General features: G+C 47.9%; 1 protein-coding gene across 4 annotated transcripts in view; it reads left to right on the top strand.

Moving 5' to 3' along the window:
* RNF216 (ring finger protein 216) overlaps positions 1–20,957 on the top strand; it is a 78,077-nt gene continuing 57,120 nt past the window's right edge. Inside the window, exons 1-6 of one of the 4 annotated variants that reach the window (XM_082064364.1) lie at positions 1–198; positions 10,570–10,666; positions 14,970–15,098; positions 16,247–16,377; positions 17,407–18,246; positions 19,525–19,601. In XM_082064364.1, coding sequence (XP_081920490.1) covers positions 15,032–15,098; positions 16,247–16,377; positions 17,407–18,246; positions 19,525–19,601 — 1,115 coding nt within the window. In that variant the 5' untranslated portion in view covers positions 1–198; positions 10,570–10,666; positions 14,970–15,031. Of the gene's footprint in view, positions 705–10,569; positions 10,671–14,969; positions 15,099–16,246; positions 16,378–17,406; positions 18,247–19,524; positions 19,602–20,957 lie in introns of all 4 variants that reach the window. The other 3 variants (XM_082064365.1, XM_082064363.1, XM_082064362.1) reach the window with 3 other exon arrangements.

Below are 20,957 nucleotides of genomic sequence, written 5' to 3'. Positions count from 1 at the left end.
CTGGAGGACCGCCCTCCCCGCCGCCTCTATGGTAGGTTTAGCTGAGACGGGACCTGCTCGGGCCGCCCGTCTCTCCCTCGCCGCGCTCCGCTTCCCCGCCGCTCCTCTCTATGGTGCGGGGCGGCGCGGTCACGTGGCGCGGGCCGGCCGGAAGCAGCCGGGCAGCGGCGGCTAAATGAAGCGGGGCGGCCGGGCCCGGTGAGTGCGGGACCGGTGGGTGCTGGACCGCGGGCCCGCGGCCCGGGCGGGGCGGCGGAGACCGGGGGGAGCCAGGCGGCGGGGGAGGGGCTCGCTCCGGACTCCGGGGTTCACGCCGGGGCTCCCCGCCTCGTCCCCCGGGCCTTGCGTGTCCCCTGGGCCGGAGGGCCCGCTCGCCGCCCCTGCCCCTCTCAGGGCTGTGTCCCCGCTCTGGGCCGGGCCCTCCCCGCGCTTCCCCTCAGCGCCGCGTCCTTCCCTCCTCAGGGCCGACACTGCCCTGCTCCCTTCTCCCCGGGGTCGGCGGCTGGTCCCGGCGGGCTCCCACCCCCTCCGGCCCCGCGGTCCTGCCGTGTGCCCCCTCAGGGCGGTGGGGACCCCCAGGTGCGGTTTCCCGCTTCCCGTGGACTCTCCTCACCGGCTGGTTCCAGGTGCCCCGGGCTGTGCGTTCGTGCTCGGGAAGGAAAGCGGCAGCGGTTCCGGCGCTTCTGGAGAAAGGCGGATACAAGGTTGTTCTGGTGCCTTCCTGTCTTGTTGTGGAAACACTTGGTGCCGTTGGGACATCTTGATGTTTCAGGCGTCTGCTGTGGGAGCTGCTGCAGAAAAGAAACCCCAAACACAGCTGTGCTCAGAGCTGAGGGATCTGTTAGGGATCCTCCTCCTCTTCCCCTCGATTGATTTAAGTGCTGGCTCAGCTTGGGGGCAGAGGGCGAAGGCTGCAAGCGGTAACGTACACGTTTGCGTAACGGAGGCGTCTGACGGGTGTTTCTGCTTCTGGTGCCGCGCTCATTCCCCCAAACAGCTGGAGGAAGGTTGGAGTTCAGCAAAGTGTTCCAGGGGTGAAGAACTGGAGGTAAATCCGTGTGCAGGAGGAGGAGCGTGAGGTCGCGCCCACAGCCCCTGCGCACGGGTTTGGGACGGGTTGGCTTGGAAAGTCACCGTCATCCTGTGGATCTCCTGGCTTTGCAGCTGCACTCGTTGGAGCCCTTGTATGACCCCTGAGAAGAGAACAGCTGCTTGCACCTGCAGATCTGGCCAGGAGGGCTTACTTTTCATCTCACCTTCACTTTATGACCTCAAGTGTTGTCTTCTAATACCTTAGGGTGTTATTGAAAAATACTTGTACCAGAAGCATGACTTTCATATTAATAAGTTTGTTTGTTAATGTTTCTATTCGGTTTCCTTCATGCCCATCAAGCAAGGTTCAGTTTCTTATGTGAAATGTTATGGTTTAGTCACTGTTTTGAGACCTCTGATGCTTTTTAAAAAAGAAAAGCTGACATTGCTGGTGTGCACTTTTATTTCTGTTATTGGGGTGTAATGCTGAGGAACTACAGCTTGGTCGTCCGTTGCGCTTTTCACAGCGTCCCTTCTTGTGTTTCTTGTCCAGCTTACCGACTGCTACACAGAGCAGCAGACGCTTCTTGCTTTATTTCAGGCAGCGACCCTAAAAGCAATAGCTAATTGCCGTGGTGGCTGAAAGGCACGGGCAGCGTTAGTGCTGAGACCCACGAGTGGATCCCCATTTCTCTGTTCTGCTCTGTGGTGGTTGGTTCCTCTTTCTTACCATTTTTGCTCCTTCGATCCAAGTACTTTGGAGCTGTTGTGGGTTTCCAGCAGTAGCAATGGAGGAGAAGGCAGGTGTCCCCATGCGGGTAGATAGGCTGAACTTTGCATGCTCAGCAATAAAATGGCCTCCTGCATGCAGAGAGGGTGGTATATGAGGTCTTCTCATCCAGTGGCTTCTTTGGAAGCTGAGGGGGGATGTTTGAGACCCATCACTTTGTAGACCCAACTCTTGAGCAGGTTGTGGTACATCCTTGGACATCCCACCGTGGGAATGTGCAGCACAAACCGTTTGGTGGGACCTGTCTTCTCTAGGACTAGTAGAATTACAGGGACAGCTGTTAATTACAGACCTGTGGGATTTACAGCTTTCCTCAGAGTTTTTCATTTCTAGGATGAATGCTGTGCAAAAATTCCACTGCCTTACATCAGGTCTTTCAATACTGTAAACATCTTAATAGATTTAACGTGCTGGGTGTCTGCATGGTGTGTCTGGATGTTAATGAACAATCGTCGCCACAGGAGTTTGTGCCTGGAATACCAAGACTTGGGAAAGCACTCAGACCCCAAAGAAGATCTTTAGAGATAATCAGCCCATTTGGTAGTGCTACATTTTGGTAAGGGGCTTTCTTCCATCTCTTTTGCTTTCCAGGATGTTTTCCTCTTGGCCTGGCTGCAGGAATCCTTCTCAGGCAACTGTGTCAGTCAGGGCACGAATAACCATTCCTGCAGGAGGGGCTGGGGCAGGTTTTACTCATGATAAGGTACATTTTGGTTTCCAGCAGGGCACCGGCAGCTTGTTCCTGCGCTTGTGTTTCAGAAGCTGCCTCGGAAGTCTAAATTCCTGGGTAGACCAATGCTCTGTCTGCCTGAGAATGCAGTGGGCGTTACTGCCGCAAGCAAGCTACGATCTCTGGCGGCGTGGCTCGTGCTTTCAAATCGAACACAAATCGCTAAAAAGTCCTGTGGCAAAAATAGGTGGAGCGAGCACGCAACTCTGGCGACTTCGGCGCTGCTGGAGAGAGGCAGAAAGTGCATCTCGAGGGCCAGGAGCTGGTTAGAACCCCGAGCTGCACAAACCCAAGTGCGAGAGACGTGGAGCCCCGTGGGTGTTTTTTAGTGCCGGCTGGAAGAAGCTCCCAGTCGTTAATTTGCAATGGGTGTCTTGTTATTTTTTTTTAAGTCATTGTGAGCGGTTTATATGTCGTATGGCCGGCAGCTCGGCGCGGCGATGGGCGTTGGGGCTTGTTGCCGGCCGCATTCTTTTTGGGACAGTCAGAACTGTGCCGCTAATTCCTCTCATCAGAAGCTTGGAGGGTTTTTTTTGCACGTGGATTTGGTCTGGAGATATTTTAAGTCTCCGTTTAAGTTATTGAAATCAGACATCTTCTTAACTACTTCAAGGAGAGGCGCTAGTAGTCTCAGATGTCTGTGTGTGCACTAAAATAAGTGGTGTGTGTTGCCTGCCTTGATCCATGGGTGGGCTTTTCAAGCTGCTGCGTGTAACTTTGGTTACTCTCAGTAGGATCCATCCTTGGTGGGGTAGGTGCCTTTTTTTGACACGGTGAGCAGCAGAAGCTGCAAAACACGCAGCTTGCTGGGCACACCAGCTATCTTCCAGTAACAGCCCAGGAGATAAGGCTATCTGGGTACTGACGTGGGAGTTTCTGTGCTTGAAACAGAGCTGAATAATGTGCTGATCAGCGTTGGTCTGATGAGGAGTACAGGAGTTTTCTTTTAAGCAGGTTACTGGGACAGGGAAATCTGGGAAATTGGGGAAGGGGTCGATGGAGAGAGCAGGAACGAGAGAAAAAGGCCACTTAGCGTTCTGGTGGCTTGAATAAGTTGTCCTTGCCAAAGCACCGTGATGTGAGATAAAAAGGGATGTTTTACTGAGATGGGATAATCTCTCAGCAGCCTTCATGTTGCTTTTATAGAATTTCAGGTTTATTTTGGAATATCTTAGGAGTGATATTTTTCCTCTAGGTCAGCGCTGGAGAACTTGTGGTGGTTTTAAATTCGTAACCATCCTTGAGGAAGCTTAATTCCCAAGGACTAGAAATCATATTCCTGCTGAATGACACCTTTCTCCCAATCACCAGCACTGCAGTGGTTCCTTCTCCGCGTTCGTGAGGGGACCTGGCAGTTTCTGATTAAATGGAAAAAACGTTGGGGAAGGATTTCAACACGGGGCAGCTGCTGCCCTGCGTCACGATGCCATTCTGCAATGTTTGTGACCCAGGCTGAGGGAGATTTAAACTAGATGCGGCTTCCTCACTGGCTTTGGGAGAGCTCAGCTCTTTTGTTGATGCTGACGGTGCCGGTCTCTTCGCTTTTGGAGGCTGTTGTTGTAATGAGAAGCAAAGCTGATGAGCTAAAATAAATTGAGGAGCACATGTAGGTGTCAGGGTGACCTGAAATGTTTTCAGTTGGCTTCTGAGGACAAACTCTGTGTTGCTCGCACTCCCTCTGCTTACCTCTGTAGGGAGGCCAAGCTGCTGTTTGCATTATTTTAGATAAACACTTGGACAAGATGTGTAGAGGCACCACGTGATATCACTTTGTAGTTTAAGGGGATCAGGATTTATAGTAGCTAGTGTCTCTGTTTGGGGAATATAAGGGTGGAAAATGGCCTCAAGTAATATACTTTGACGGAGCAGCACAGAAGAACTTTACACAACACTGTCCTGCTCTTACTGACCCGTGGGTGCTGTTACTGCCGTTCCTTGCCTGGAGAAAGGCCGACAGGCGTTTGCTTCTGCCTTTGCAAAACCAGAGTTGGGAACAGACTTACACTTCTCCTTCCAAATACTATCTTGGAGACACGATATGTTTTTATACTTGATGGAGAAGGGGGAGAACCTCCCTTGCACATCATTTTGCTTGGAGGTACCTAAAGGCCGGTAGCAGGAGTGCTCACCAGGTACCTGTGGCCAGTACAAAATGTTGTTGGGTAAAGGTGTTACCGTGGGGTTGCGAAGTGGAACAGGCAGCGATGTTAAAACTGCCTGCAAGGTTTTCCTTTTCTCCCTGCTCTGCCCGTACTGTGCTGTAATGCAATTTGGAGCAGCTGACAGCAGCAGCAGCATGGAGTGGCAGGAAAAAAGCCTTTTTCTCCCTTGCAGGAAACCAGCGGCGCGGGGTGTTTTTACCTCCCCTGCTGTTGGGATTTCCAGCCATGGATGAACAAGACTGGCAAGACCCATTAGCAGTAACTTGGCTAGTGTAAATAGTTCATGTCCTTTCTATATATTGTTAAACCGGAATCCTACTGTAGTGGAGCATTGTGTATAAACTGGGAGGTGCCCTTGGATCGGCCCCGACTCGTACAGACCAGATTGCAGTGTCTGGAACACACCTCCGGCTCCAACAGTGTCTGCAGAGTCCTCTGCTCAGTGTTTTTGTGTTTGTTTAGCCGTTTGTGGCTGCTTTCACTGACCCTGTGCCCCAGATGGTTAAATAATCTGTTTGATGTTGTACTGTTGCAACACCCAGGGAAAGAATTTATATTCTGCTATGTGATGGCTTAAACAGTGTTGGACACTTGACTACGATGACTAAGGGGTAGGCACATGAATTTGCAGCCTGAAAACATTAGTGTCCTTAGCGAACAGTCTGACTGCAGCCTGTGTAACCTCATAGCTGTGGCCAGTAGTGGTTTTTATAGTCTTGCACATACACAAAATATTTATTTCCCTGGGAGTGAAAATGTTGGGTACCTTGCAGTCTGCTATAGCTGCGTGCCTGTACCTGGAGAATTAATCTGCAGTGCTGCTTTCATTGCTTTTCAGCTGGCCAATTGATAGCTCATCCATTTGTGAATTTAGGGGCAGAAGAGAATTGTGCTGGATGTGAAGCGTCCCCGAACCTGGCCACGATCTGATTTCACTGCTGCCAGCTCTGATGTAGTTACCTCAAATGCAACCTCTTTGCTCTTCTGTTGTTTTGACGCGTTCCACTTACACCCTGTGACGGCCGCTGCCACGCGGCGTGGGTGAAGTCAAAGCGGACGGAGTCGTGAGCCTGGAAAGCTGCCCTGGGCTGGGATCGCTTGGCTGCGAGGCTGACGCGTGGCTGCAAACAAAACCAAACCCGGGCTTACAAAAGCAGTTGTTGGCCGGCTCTAAGCAGTGTTGTAACAACTGGTTATCTGCAGTGATTGAGCTGTAAGGACATGGCCAAGGTTCTTCGAATGGGTTGGTGGGAATCCTCCTTGTGTGGCGGTCGTTGGGTGCAGCTTGCGGCTTTTTCTTTTTCACTCTTTCCAGCGGGAATTGGTGCAGAGCGTGGACTTGCTGCTCAGCTATCGCATGTGCTTTACAACATTTCCACAGGTGTTTTATTCTCAGTACTTAAGGCAGTTTAAGACTCGCTTCAGTGCGGAATAACCTTGGCCTGTGGGCTCAGTGTTGCTCTAAGCTGGCTCTTGTACGTGTTTAAACCCTTCAATTGAAGGTGTAAAAGCTTCTTTCAAAGGCAGTGCTAAGAGCCTGTCCAGTTTAAATGTTAGCTCAGTGTCGGATGTGGTTGCATAGTGTCAACTGTTAGCCTCCAGTTTAACATTTTTCCCCCCTTCTTGCCATTTATTTCAGCATCTTAGTTCTGTTGTCCCACAGTGGATGTGTGAGGAGAGAAGGTACCTGACCTGAATCCTACAAAAACAGTTTTCCAGGGCATTTCTTTTCAAAGCTGTAACAAATGTTGGTGGAACTCGGTGTGAGAGGAAGCAACAAGCTGTGGTGCGGGAACGTGACCATCTTAAGTGGGTATTGCAGTGAAACCCTTATTAATATGAGGCCACAGCTCCTGACCACTGACCTTTGAAATGATGGCAAGTGCAGATGCTTAATATGGCTCAAAACCAGGGTACAGCTGTGACAGCCGGAATACATGACCTGTGAACTCATTCTTTTTGGAAGTCCCTAATTCTGGGTTGTTTGACGCCTAGAATGGTTGGCGGCAACCTTTTAAGTGGATACTTCTAAAAGTACTGTGCAGATGACACAAAACCCTTCCTTTTTGCTAAGGTGGGATACTGCAACAAGTCAGGGGCTTTTCTCCTTCTGTGCCACCTCAAGGTCAAGTCTGAGCTTTTGTGTTGTCAGCAGCTTTGTGAAATGCGGTGAGCTGCGCTTTGCAGGCTGCAGCCATCCTTGGAAGCAAAGTTTCTTGTGATAGCTTCAGGTCACATTTATAAAAAAAAAAAAAAAAAAAACACAAAATAAGAATTAAAAAATGATGCCCCCTTCCTTTGCTCCTGGTCGTGCATTATGTTTTTTTCTGGAGCAAAACTTCCCAAGTGCATTTTAAATGAATGTTTTCAGAGTTGCTCTGCTGGGCAGCAGCTTAACATCTAGGATGCCATCGCAACCTACAAATCCTCTGTGATTTTAAAGTCTTCAGGCTGTTACTGCGCTAAAACTGGCTCTTTGTGCTTTCCAGCCGGTCTAGTTAGTCCCTCGTTGCTGCTTCCGTAGTGCCGGTTGTATGCAGCCGGTCTCTGTTCTTGCTCCCGGTGTCCCCGGCAAGCGGAGCTGCTGGTTGCTCATCTCTGTGGATCCCAGTGCCGCAGCCCGTCCCAGGGTTACTCTAACCAGCAACCTTGCTCCTTTATTTTTCTGTTTCCAGTGAAAAACGGTGCCGAGATGGCAACCCGAAGGTTCTTGAAGATGCGCATCCAACTTGTTAAATAACTACTTAAAAGGTTGCGCTTGGTTTTCTTTGCTCTGTTATACCTTTTAAAGGTGACATTAAGGATCCCCTAAAAAAAAAAAAAAAAAAGGAAAGAAAAAAGGAAAAAAAACCCAAACTACTAAGGATTTGGAGAGGAAACGCTGTGTCCTTTCTCCAGGAGAGCTCTGTGAAGCACAGGAACAGGAGCGCTCTGATCTCTGTCCTGGGGCACAGAGGACGTTTCTCTGGTTCTTTTCTGTGTGGCTGCTGGGTTAATGGGGCAGAGAAGGCGGTTGCGATTAGTGTTCTGTAGAGCCGTGACAGGTACGTGCAGCACCTCGTAGTCGGTGGAATCTGGCTCCTCCAGACAGCAGTGGGGTTAATAATTGTGCTGCCTGGAGAAAGAAGCCTCTGCCCCTTCTTGGGGGGGTACATGTGGTTTTGGAGAAAGAAATCTGAAAGTAAAACTCGCTCTGGAAGTGGCAAAGCTGTAAATCACGTGGTTTCACGTGCTCTTTTGTTCATCCCCACCCTTGCACCACAGAATCAGAATGAAACGTTGCTTTAAAGCGATGGTTTGGGAGATGGGCTGGGAACCCATGGAGCTTTAGTCTGTGTGTGTGCTGTCCCGGCAGTGCTGAGCTGCCGGGCTCTGAGTTCCTGCTTGGACACAAAATGCCAAGCTGGCACTTACGTTTCTGATGTGGGAGGGAGGTTTTGGATTTTGGGGATTATACCATGCGATCTCTCACGTGCCACAAGTCTGAGGCAGGCCGAGTAGTAACCTTTACAGGAGCTAACTGCAGAGGTGCCTTTCCCCCCCTAAAGCCTTGAATTTTCACTTGGCTCTTAAAACAAGCTGCTCAAGGCAATGGCATTTACACCCCTTTCTAACCAGACCTTGTAAACGTAACCTTTGTTTCAGGACTCATTTTGATAGGGGAGGCAAACGACTGATCCAAAGCTCTTGTGCAGAGCGTGGGCTTTTCTTTGCGTATGTCAAAATTAGCAGTTTCATGCTGGTCAGCGATGTGACGATATGGAGCCCAGTTATTTAGCAGAAGGACTGACAGGGGTCATGGGAAGGCACTGAAATTTGGGCGGTTGACCTTGATGCCAGTGCTGGGGAACAGCTTGAAGGCATCAGAAACTTGTAGTTGGGTTGAATTAGTAGCTGTCCATTTTTGGAGAACGAATGTATCTGTTTCCAAACAGTCTTACATTTTAGAAGAGAGATTGGTTTTGTCAGGAAAACTGGGATTGTTGTAGGTGGCCAGCTGTTAGGTGAAGAAGATAAAACCAGGCACGTTTCTTTCCTCTTGTACTTTGTGTTAATAGATGCAATAAAACAGAGATTAGGTGTTTTTTTTTAAAAAAAGATTAAGTGATACTGTCACCTTAATGGAATGATGAACTGGAAGTGAGGTGGTTTAGCTTTGTGATGTACAACAGTCGAGGTGTTTCATCTAAGACCTGCATTGACTTGCAAAATAGGGAGAGTATAGTTAGAGATTTGAATCTTAGTTATCCCTAAAAATCTGCTCTCTTAATTGCTCCCGACTAAGCAATTTTCATTAAACTGCAGCAGTGACATATAAATGTAGCTTGTACCCTGTTAAACCATAACCTCTCTTTTCACAACATCTTCTGATGCATTCTTGGTAATGCTGTTGACTGAGAATTGACTGTAAAGGACACAGGAGAGCTCTGCACGGAGCTACAACAGCCAGCCCTGGTTCAAGCCACAAGCAGGGTTTTGGTAAAGCTGGACAGCCCCATGTTAGAGAGCTCATCGTTGATTTTTTTTGTCATTCTGGTTATCCAGAGCTCGCGCTGATGGTGTGCTGGGGTGGAAATGGCCATCGCTCGCTTTGGTGCGTGTTTCACGTGGTGGCTTTCCTTCTGTGACAAACAGGGAGCTTTCGTGAGACATCTAGAAGTTGTGGTTGCTGCCAGAGAAGTTTATAGACTTGTTGTCCCTGTGAATAGCGCTCTGTCCCGGGGCACCGTTGCTGGAGCGGGTTAGGATGCTGATGTGGCCGCAGAAATAGCGGTGGCTCTTCCGAGATGCTTTCCAAACAACGTGTGTGCTGGCCATCTTGTATGTATGGGGAGGCAAACATTCAGTTTTGATTTATTTGCCACAAGACGGTTCCAGTGTTATATATCGTTTTATGTTTTAGTGTGATGAAACCAATTCTCCGGCTTTCTGGAGTAGAACTGTGTTACCTGGCTCTTAATGGAGACAAAAGTGTTCAGCTTCAGTTTCAGTTCTTGATTTTTCTCAGATCTCAGGAATCGTGTCGTCATCGTCAGGGGCACGTCTGTCTGAAGTCATTTGGTAAACCAATCCAGCCGCAAATGTCTTGCGAAACACTTAGGGAGTGTTATAAAACTTAAAAGCCAATTCTGTTATTAGATGATCTTCTGGTGTGATGTTCCTCTTCAGCACAAGCTACGGGTCCAAACCTTGGTGGCAGAGCTATGGGGGATGCAGTTGTGAGTTCACCCCTGTTCTGTGCTCCTGAGAGGAGCTTTTGTGTGAGATCTGGAGCCAATTGTGCTGGTTTTCGGAGCAAACAGAGTGGCTGCTGGAAACCAGGTGGTGTTGCCTGTGTGTCTCTGCCCACACGCTCCCGCCTTCAGGAGGCCGGGGGAAGGTTTTTGGGCTGGGGCTGGTGGGTTTTGGTTTGGTGTGATTTCCCACTTTTGCCTGAGCAGAAGCTGTGCCGCAGGTCCTCGTTTTAACCTCTGACTTTATTCCTTTGCGAGGTGCGATGCAGCGGGGGTAGATGCCGTGTGTATAGCAAATAGAACCCTTTTGTGCCCGGCAGTTCTTGTTGAGCTTATGATCAGGGGATTTCTAATTTTCAGTTGGGCTGATGCCGCTTAAAAGGGCCAACCGCAGTTAAACTCTCCCTGCTCTTGCTAAGTGACTGTTACAAGGAGCAAGCCCCCAGCAAACCGTGAACCCTTTGAAATATTCCGATGAAATACTCAACAGTAAGTTGGACGGGTTTATTTCCCTTCTGCTGTGCTATTTTATTTTATTTTTAAGGGCTGAATTTTTAGCTTTTCATTTTGCTGCTTGTCACCAGCCATGCATTATTTAAGCAGCTTCTCTTTGTTTTACAGCTTGAAACGAGCCAGCGATTCACCTTGCTCGCAGGCTACCAGCAGCCACGTTTGCTGCCCGCAGGCAGAAAGTAGGAGCTGATGCTCTTCTGACAATGTAGGTGAGCAAAAGTGGTGTTGCTGAATGGGGGAGAGGCTAAATCACACGATCTGATGTTGCTGACATCTCTTTCAAGTTATGTTATTTTTTTCTTTCCCCCCGATTCGATTGGGATTTCAATTCCTACCTCTCCTGCAGTGCTTTCTATCTAGTGCTGTTGCCTTGAGCTAGAGCCAGAAAAGAGCACTTTGAGTCTGGTCCCATCTTGGGTATGTGGGAGTTCAAGATTTCTAATGCTGTAATTGGAGGAAAAAATACATTACGCTGTGTCCGGGAGGGGGGTCTCCCCTCGCCTGTCGGATTAAATTCCAGCACCGTCTGAAGATGCTCATTGCAGCACAAATGCGAGGTGGAGGGAGCGGATTTGAGTTCTGCTCCAATTACCGCAGTCCAGAAACGCCTGCATATACCAGGAATTTAAATATAGGCACAGTACCAATGCTTGCTATTTTTAGGTCAGGCTAAAAATATGTAATGTGGTGTTTGCAGGGATTTTGGGAAGGTTTTGGAAATCCTTGTGTAAGCGTTCTGGCTGCACCTGAGACCCACTTTACCTCTTAGCAGCAGATCTGTCAGCTGGTTGGGACCAGTGGTTTTGTAGATTATATTTTTGCATGTATGAGAAGCTTGTTTGGGAAGTACATGCGACTTCGACTGTCAGTCAGAGATCTGGTCAGTCCAGAGAACAGTTATACATAAGTCCCCGATGGTCTCTGACTTTTTTCCAGTAGCTGTTCTGTTAATGGCTTGTTCTCTTTTCAAGTCATTGTAGCAAAAACCTTAATGGGGAGGATTTTATTGCCTGTGCAGTGAAACAACTTGGATGTGCAGAGTTGTGAATACGTGGAGTAAAGTGGAGAACGGAGGGGAGATTTGGTGGTCTTCATTGTGTTGTCAGCATGTGGCTTCGAGATCGTGACAAGGGTTTTGTGTCACCCCGATGCTGCACAGGGATTCCAGTCCCAGGTTCAGTTTATGGGCTGCAGTGCAGGTGGGAGTTCTTAAGGAAAAGGAGAGCAAAAAAGAAAGAAGCCTGCAAAGTGTGTATCTATCTGCTGCCAGGTCTTTTTCTTTTGGAACTGTTCTGGTATCCTGCCCTTGACTGTATTGCAAAAAAGCTGATGGTCATTGTTAAGCTTGGTTATAGGTAGCCTTATTCTTTACCTATAAATGAGCACTAAAATCACAGAGATAGTGTGGGGCAGCTTCTTTGCATCCATCTTGCTTGCTTTTTATGATATTGTTTATGTAGGGCAAGACCCCAAGGTGCCTTTGATCTTGTTATTTTGCGTTGTTGGTGGCCTAGTGCTGTAAGCACGAATAAACTACTTACTCATGCCACTAGATGGGACTGGCCCATGCTTTTAGATATTTGTTCAAAGTTGAGCTCTGGATTGAGTATTGACAAAAGGAAATGCTAGCTCTTGGTGGAAGCTTGGCCCTTACCCTCAAAGCAGTGCTTTATTAAGCTGCTTGGGTTCTTACACAGCATGTGTTATCTCCTGTACCTCTTTCTTGATGCTCAAGTTTGAAGTTTGCAAGTTCTGCTCTGCAGGAACCTGAGCTGCCTGTAGAGAATATGGTCTTAACGTTGGTCTTGTGGCTTATCCCTTGTTGTTGGATGTGAATGGCTATGGTTTAGCCAGTGCTGGACAAAGCACTGTTTGAGCTATTTGAGAGGTGTGTTTGTGGTGTGAACCCGCCCGCACGTACGTACAGACCCAGCTCTGCTAACGCATTGCACGCACCTGACGGGAAGATATATCCAACCCACTTAGCTTTGCTCAGAGCAGATCTGAGCAGACACCTGTCTGGCCTCTGTCCGCACCGCTCCATGCTGCGAGGGCTGATTTGCGGCTTTCACGAGCGTTCCTGAACCATTTTTCCCTGCCAAGAGGTTCCTTGGAGCGTGAGTCTGCGTGAAGGCGGCTGAGACGCGGCGGCCGCCAGCTGTGCAGGGCTGGTGCGTGTTGCTGTGGGTGGAAATATGCTGTGTGGGACTCGGTGGTAGCTGTTCGTGAGTAGCAGGGAAAATACCACTGCAGTAATGTGGATGTGACCTTTTCGAAAGGCCGGGTCGTCACCCAGTATGCTCACAGCGTCCCAGCTTCTGAGCTGCCGTTCCAGCACCTGTCTGCAGCGATGCGAACTGCGCTTCATGCCGTTCTGCCAAATGAAGATTTATTTCTCCTTGCTTATGAGGCAGAAGCTGAAGAACCTAGTGGAAGCGTTCCCAAAATCTTGCTTTTGAAGTGTTTCCGAAGCATCGATATGGCCGTGATACTCTTGGAGCTGTTTACCAGAAACAGAGTGTGTTACTGAAGTTTTAGGGCTCACATATAGGGGTGGTTGTGTATTTGTAGTGATGCTGGTTAGAAGAGGTGCCTGCAGTTCTCTAGCACCATGTCCCAGTAAAATCTGAACCATCACCAGTGCTGGGACCAGCTGAGTGTGGCTGTTTGTAGCCAAGTCTTGAAAACCTTTATGGTGGAGGTTCTGTCTGAGGAGGCTGATTCAGGCAAAGCTGTGCTGCTGGCACCTATTGTGTGTGGTGGGTGAGTGTTCTGCCCTGCAAATGGGAAAGCACCACCGTCTTCCTCGCGTGTCCCGCCGTCTTCCTCGCCCACAGAACAAGGCTGCAAACAGTGTCTGTGAAGGCCGTCCTGCAGCAGGAGGGTGCCCTCCTGCCCAAAGCCACTTTCTGGGAAATGTGACTTGGGTTTTGGCTTTAAGTGCTAAATTACACTTTTATTTCTTTTGTTCTATCCTGTGTTAAAATATTTTGAAGATGGTAATGTCTAGTTCCTTGTAGAAGGGATACAGATATGAGTATGCAGTGTGCATCTGAACCAATTTCATTTTGCTGTCCTAGCTGCAAATCCTGCTCCCTGCAGAGGAGGTTAAGTAGAATTATCGAGGAGGAATTTATACTGCTCTTACATACTAGCAAACAGGATTTTATAGCAGACACATCATTTTCCTCCAACTTAAGCATCAGTAAATATTTAAAAATGCATATTCTTCTGTGTTGTAATAATGAGATGAATGCTTCTCAATAAAAAGACCTTCCTCGTTCCAGTGATCAAATTGTGGTCGGAGTTCCCGTATGTATTCAGCTGCTCTGCGATAGCGGGAATTGAGAGCTATAAGCTGACAGAGCATAAAATGGAAACCTACTGTTCAGGTTGCAGTGATTCCTCTGATCTCCTAATCCTGTTCGGGAGCCTCCAGCTGGCTCATTGTGCCTCTCCGAGAACAGGTGGGGGTAGCAAATTTTAGTCCCAAAAGCTCCGTCCTGTGAAGGAACTTGATCCCTCTTGTGCTCTCGTTTTGGTTTGAGAGCAGGTGGCTTATTCTGGAATTTGTACCAAACCCTCGCTGAGGAGGGAAGGTGGTGTAGATCAGGGAAGTCTCTTAAAAATAGCAGGTGGTGGCAGGAAAGTGTGCTCTGTAAATTTGATTTGTTCCCATTGTTCATAGTGCAGACACAAAACACACACTTACTTAATCCCCTGCCAGGGGGTGCAGCTTCTGACATGCCAACAACGTGGACGTTGTAGAACTGAGCTCGAAGCATCTCTGGTCCCTCTCGAGTTGTGCTTCTGCTTGGCAGCACACGAGGGAATTTGGGGTGTGATGCTGGTGTCTCCGTTTCAGCAGAGTGGCTCATTCCGCGGTTCAGCTCCTCAACAGCCAGGCTGTCAGGTCTGACCCGTAATATTGGCTTTTCACCTCAGTGCTGGCGTTTCTGCGGTGTTTGTGCCTGGTATGACTAATGGTATTAAGTGTGGCAGGGGATGGTTGTAATGACATCAACCGGTAGGTCTGAGATGCAGGTTACACCATGTTGCCCCGTGGCAGCTCAGGCAAGTGGCTTTTGCTCCTCTCACCAGTAGATGGTGGCAGAAACACCGGAATGGGAGTTCGTGCAGCAGGTTTTTGACTTGTTGGAAACAGAAAGAGATCCACATCTGGGGAGGGTTTGAGTCCTGGCCGGACAGAGTTGTATCTGCTCATGGTTTCTGTGATTGCATTGCTATGAGCGTCTTTGTCTTCTCCACAGAGGCTTCTCAGGCCTGACTGCGCTCTTCAGTCGCCTGTCTTTACCGTTGAACAAAAGACAACAGAAACATGTCTGATTTTAGGCACTGAGAAGGTGGTACAGAAAAATATCCTCACAGAGAGGCTGTGCTGAGAGGGCCAGGAGAGCCCCCAAAATAATGGAGTGGCTTAGTCTTGGGAAAGATGGATTAGGGTACTGCTGAGCTGAACTTACCTTACTCCTGTTTTTGTCTTCTAGTTTGTCCTGCAAGCCTGACTGCCATGCCTGCACATTGACACTTCTGGATACAGCTGTTTAAAATGGCAGAGAGAGGTAGGAAGGAAGGAGTAATTAACTTGAACAGCTTCTGTAATCACAGAGGCAAAGGTGAGTACTGATCTGTGTGTATTTCTGAAACTCTTTGTAAAACTCTGCTTACAAACAGCAGGATTCATGGATACTACACTTGCAAGAGTGTTCTTAGTTGGAACCTGCTCGTGGTCTGTTCCGCCGTGTCAGACGCTGCTCTGTTACACTTATTTCACAGCCGCCCACAGAAAATTCTCTCCTTTTATGCTGACGTGCAAAATATTTGGTTCGTCTTTCTCATGTTGTACTGCCTTAAGGCACACCGCGAACTTCCTGAGAAGACCATGTAAAGGTATTTCAGCAGATCGGAGGAGCTCAAGGAGAGAGGCTGGTTCTGCATTTGTATCCTCAGAGGGCCATACATGTTGGTACCTATGTCTCTAAGAGCGGAATTCAAAATGATGCTTTCTGTGTATGCCTGAAAAGTGATAAATAAATACTCATGAATACTTATGCTAAAGCGTAAGGCAAAATGTTGTGTTAAATCATAGGGAAAGCACGATTGTATGCTGTCTCTGCAGTACAGAAACCCTCTGGTTCTGGCTGCAGTGTCTCTCCTGAGTTCCAGCAGCTGCACTCAGTAGCCTCTATATTCCACTCTTGACAAGCCTTGAGGGACAAGCTTGTCATCTAATAGCAGGATATCTTCTGCACCCACTGTTGGCCCCATCTGAGTTTTGCATCAGGTACCCTGCAAAGTCACACTCTTTCAGAAGAGACTGAATGGCACAGGGACCCTTATCGCTCCTCTGGAGCGCACTGCACATTACTAGAAGAAAATGTTTTATCCCTGAGATCCTGAAAGTTCAGGACTTCTCTGCAAAAATTAGGAGCCCCTCTGTACACGGCTTCGTCAGAGTAATTTTTGCAGCAGCTTGACTCGTGCTGAAGTTTGGGACAGAAGAATCTCTGCAGAAGTGTCAGTGACTGTTTGCATGTGCTGTTGTGGTGAGCTGTGGTTCGTGCAGCTGTTTTGCTCAGAGAAGGGGGGATGTAGGAGCGGCTGTAACAGGAGCTTGCAGAGGCACCCATGACCTTTGAGTGCTTCTTCCCTCTTGCTGCAATGCCAATGTGAAGATTGCTTTTTCAGGCGTTTCGGTGCTCTTGCCCTGTAATTTTGGTTATTTCCCTTTAGCAAACAGCTAACTTTACTCACTTTACTGCAGACCGGATAAACCGCAGGGACGAAGGTCTTATCACGATATCAGATTCCTCAGATGAAGAATCACCTTCACTGGAAACATCAGCAGAGCAGCAGCATGAGGAAGATGACGATGACGTAGTTGTCTTGGCAGAGGTAATTTTTCATTCTTGTACTTGCCTTGCCTTATTCATGGCCTTTCCAGTCAACTCCTGTGTAAATATCTGATACATTCCTTTGAGAGTCCCGTCTGGTTACAGTAATTTACTTAGGATGTGTGAAATGAAACTTGAAATGATGGCATTTTGCTGGCTTTAAGTGTTTAATTTTGAGCACAAGAGGTGAGAACTAGACTGTTAAACTGCATTGTATTTAAAGTTCTTTTTAATGAAAGTTGTAACTTCCATAAAGTTATCTAAATCCAAAAAGGTGGAGTGCTTTGTAAGAGGATTTGATGTTGCTCAGAAGGTGGGTTTTCAAAACATGCCCTGTTTTACCCTATATGCTTTATATTCTTCCATGCTATTTGGACTTTGGGGCTGTCACAGGCCCTTACATTTTTGCAGTTTTACAAAGCCAGCCCACCTGATAAATCTCTTTCCACTGGCTCAGGCACCCACACGGAGGAAGGCCAAAGGTTTTAGCTATATTAAGAATATATTTTACTTTTCCGTTAAATTAACCAGAGGCATTGAGAAAATGGGTTGCGAAGCTGACCTTTCTGTTTCTCAGTTGAAAACAGTAGCAGAGAATATTCAGACTCTGGCATACAGCAGTGTGTCTGCTGGAGGCAAAAACAAGGCCAGAGATTAATGTTTTGAGCTTTGATTCTTGCTTGTTTGTTTAAATTGGTGAGAAGGCCAATGTGCCATCAGTTAGTTCCTCCTTCCCAAAGTGTTTTGCTGGAGGGGAAGGGGGTACCAAGGCGAGCTTAAGGACTCTGAAAGTCCTGTGCATCCCCAGTTCTGCCAAATGTTCTCTTAGTACGTGGAGACAGACTGAGGATGGAGTTCAGTGAAACAAAGATACATGGATGGCAGTTTTATGGCTTATTAAGCACTTTGCTAAGCAGACTTTTTGCCTTTTTCCCATCAGAAATTTGATTAGATGCAAAAGATCATCTGGAGCAAGGATTTTGACATACAGACCAAAATTCTTCCTAATTTTTGTCTGTCTTCTTTTTAGAACCCAAAGCATCAGCAGCTTCTGCGTCCCAATGTCATCAGACCTGCTGCTCAGTGGCAGGGTGCAAACACTGTGGGAGAAGGAGGATGTAAAAGCACTGTCAAGCCCTTGAGGAGCATGTATCTGCAAGATGAGAGCTCAGCTCTGCGGTGCCAGGGAGACCAGTATAATCTCATGGGGGAAAACAGTGCTGGACCAAGCAGGGGTGAGAATATGAACTTTGCCTTGCAGCAGCCTGGACTATCTGAGCTTAATGGCCCCAGGTTTGAACTTAAAAGTAACCAGGAGCCTGGCCCAGCAATAAAGACAAATCCACAGTCTGTTGTTAACAGAGACACCGTTAGTCTGGAGAAAGCAGACCTTCCACCACAACAGGAGGAGAAGGTGGAAGCCCAGGAATGTCAAGAAGAGGACTTGTCGCCAGAGCAGCAAAACCTCAGAGGAACAGCTGCTGCAGCTACTACAGAGCAGGAGATCCAGGAGAACAGCCAGCTCTCCTTCCAGCCGCTGGAAGGTGAACCCCACGCTGTCATCAGTGGTCGTGCTCCTCAGCAAGGGCAGCCTGAAGCAGATCTGGGATCGTTGAGGGCATTTGGAGAGGAGGCTCCCGGGCCAGCCTTCCCCCGACCTGACCCGCAGCAGGATGGGATTCCAGGTCCTGCTTCGCCCCAGCCGGCACATCCACCAGAAGAAACGGGTCAGCAGGCAGCGATAGACAACGAGCAGCCAGGTCCAGCATTCCCGGCTCAGGGCTTTCAGGAACTTGGCTCTAGCAACGTGCCGGAACAAGGAGCTGCTGGGCAGGACCAAGAGCTCATTGCACTGCTCATCAGAGAGACAGTAAGTATTCCCAAGGTTTGTTTGCTTTCTGTGTGTATGTTATTTTCAGACAGGTTTTTCAAGGTGTGTAGTGTTTCACATGCTCAAAGCGCAGCCCTGTTGACTTCAGCTGCAAATCCTCTTTGTTCTGGCTGAACCTTGGATATGCACCAGGTGAGGAGCTGCAGTGAACTGTCTTGGAAAACTCTCGTTTGAGAGACTAAGCCCAGCACTGCGGCAGAAGTGGTGAGAGGATGCAGGTCTTGAGGGCACTGTTTGCTTTGGGATGGGCTCTTGGCCAGAGAGATTGAGCAGAACTGATTGCAGGGTCTCGAGGGCACAGTGAGGTGCCATAACATAGGTCTCTTCACTAAAAGGCTACTTACTACCCTCTCAGTAGAGCTGGTTTAGGGATGGATCTAAAGTTTGCCTTATGAAACACTTTTTTGCAAACAAGTGTATTTTACTGCGTCTGTATCATGCACCACCACCCCCACCCTCTCCAAGTCTTCTCTTCACATCCCAGATCTAATTCAATTTGGGGAAAACTACGGTTGAGGAAAATACTCTTTAAGAAGCAGTCCAACAAAATTCAATTCTTTCCAAGTAAGACTGTGTTGATCAGTGACTTGCTTTGAGATGGGCAAGTAGATACTCTTGCATTGTCAGGGTTGCTTGACAACCATGACCAGTCCGGTCTTGCAAAGCAAAATATGATATGGTGCAATCAATTGTGATACCTGTACAGAAACCCCAACGAGAGAGCAGCAATTGGCCCCCTTTGCTATGTGGCTAATGCTGGGAGAGCTTGCACAGCAATGCCAGTAAATGTTTGTTGTCTGTTCTGATCTCACTGCTAGTCTGTCTGGGCGCTTTGGGTGGGTATGTGGATTGTTGGGATTTTTTTGCTTTTGCTTTGGAATGTTGTGTTTCAGCACACAATCTGGAACTCCTTCATCTTCTGTCTGAAGGTAAATATTAGCTTTGCTTGTGTTGTAAATCATACCTATGTGCCTCTCCTCTTTCCAGCCTGAATCGCTCGTTAGGCCATTCTCATCACTGCCCATATTCTTCCTGGCAGAAAGAGCTGTTAGCAATCATCCTGTGGAGGAAAAGAAAGGCAGCAGCTTGCAGTATCCAGGCTGGGTGGATATAAATGGTCTTTTGAAATCTATTTTGGCCCTTGTCTCAGGAGAATGCTAGATAATTACCTGCAAATCTCTGGTTTTGGTGCTGTTGCTATGTTGTGCTACACAACTACTCCAATATCTATGTCACCTTTAGTGTTTCCTACTACAGGAGGCAAGATTCCCAGATGTGGAGAAGGAATATATTGAAGAGTTAATCAGCCTCAAGAACTGCTATGATTTAAATGTGTAAGTATGGAGCTCAGAGGCAGGTGTATCATGCTGCAGTCACATTTCCATTTCCGCACCTGCTAACGATGCTGTTCTAGAGCACGTCCAGGCTGGGAGGCAGCACCACATTGATAGTACCAAAGAGCAGAGAGGTTTTTTTCCTACTAGTAGAGCTTTTCTTAAATCCTCTCTAATTCTGATGTTGTGCTGTAGCTTCTCTGCTTTTAAGATCATTTGCTCATTTAAAGATATTGCATATAATTTCTTCTTAACTACTTCTAAGGTTCTTAGAAAGGGCGAGTAGCAGGATTAGGGTGTTGAGATGACTTCTATAAAACACAGCACAAAGGTGGGTTGGTGAGTTTTCAGTTGAAGAAAATATTTTCCTACCTCTTCATTTCACTGACTTTTAGCTTTTTCCAGGTAAAGCTGACACTGTTTTGGACTCCTGTATTTAGTGTCATAATGCTGGTGTTTATCCCCTTAATCAAGTAGCAGTGGTACTGTTTGAGTTCTCTCTTATTGCCTTTTGCAGACAGACTAGAACAAGCACATTTAAGGGCTGGTAGGATTGATTCTAGATACCAGTGGAGGGGCTGATTTGGGTCAAACTGAGCAGAAGTGTGAGCCAAGAAGGGAAGTAAAAGGAATGGGACAAATAGCGTGAGGACTGTTGCTTTCCCGTTTGAGTTAGCAGCTCCAGAATACCGGAGTGTGCATCATGCTGGATATCTCTGGGACTCATGTTAGAAGCAAAAATGTTTTAAAAGTCATTAACCTTAACTCTCTACCCTCTTGGGTAAAGCTTGCACAGCTGAAGAGCTGTGGAGCACCAGCAGCACAGAGGAAAGTGGATTGAAGTAAATCTCTTGTGACTTGCCTGGTGCAAGGTGTCCCCTCTCTCTGCAGCCGTCACTGCCATCGCAAACATATCGAAACTACTTATTATGTGATACAAGTATGAAGAATAGGTGTTGGTTGCCAGAGTATTCACTTTATCTTGTATGAATCTGATGGCCTTTCCAGTTAACCAGGGCACTAATTAAGCAGTATTTAAGTGTGTGAGGCTTAGAATTAGTTATTGGACCATAAATAAGTTAACTGGCAAGGAACTAAGGACGATCCCATCCATCTGGCATAAGTTTCCTATTTTGCTGCCATTGCCTGTGTTGTGAGTTATGTCTCCATAGCAGGGCTGCTTGGTTAGAAAGTTCTTTCTTGTCATTGGAAAATTCTTTCCCTGTGGCGGTGGTGTGGTCAGTGGGAGAAAAGCTTTTGGGTGCCCGCACCACATACTGGTGCACCTCGGTGTGGATGGTTGCGTTGGGAGAGTAGAAGACACTCCTGGGGGCAATTGGGCCATTGAAGTTGGGC

This window comes from Streptopelia decaocto (assembly GCF_964273445.1).
Source record: "Streptopelia decaocto genome assembly, chromosome: 13".
NCBI lineage: Eukaryota > Metazoa > Chordata > Aves > Columbiformes > Columbidae > Streptopelia > Streptopelia decaocto.
The sequence above is the reverse complement of the archived record's forward strand: the minus strand, read 5'-3'. Positions and strand labels throughout refer to the sequence as shown.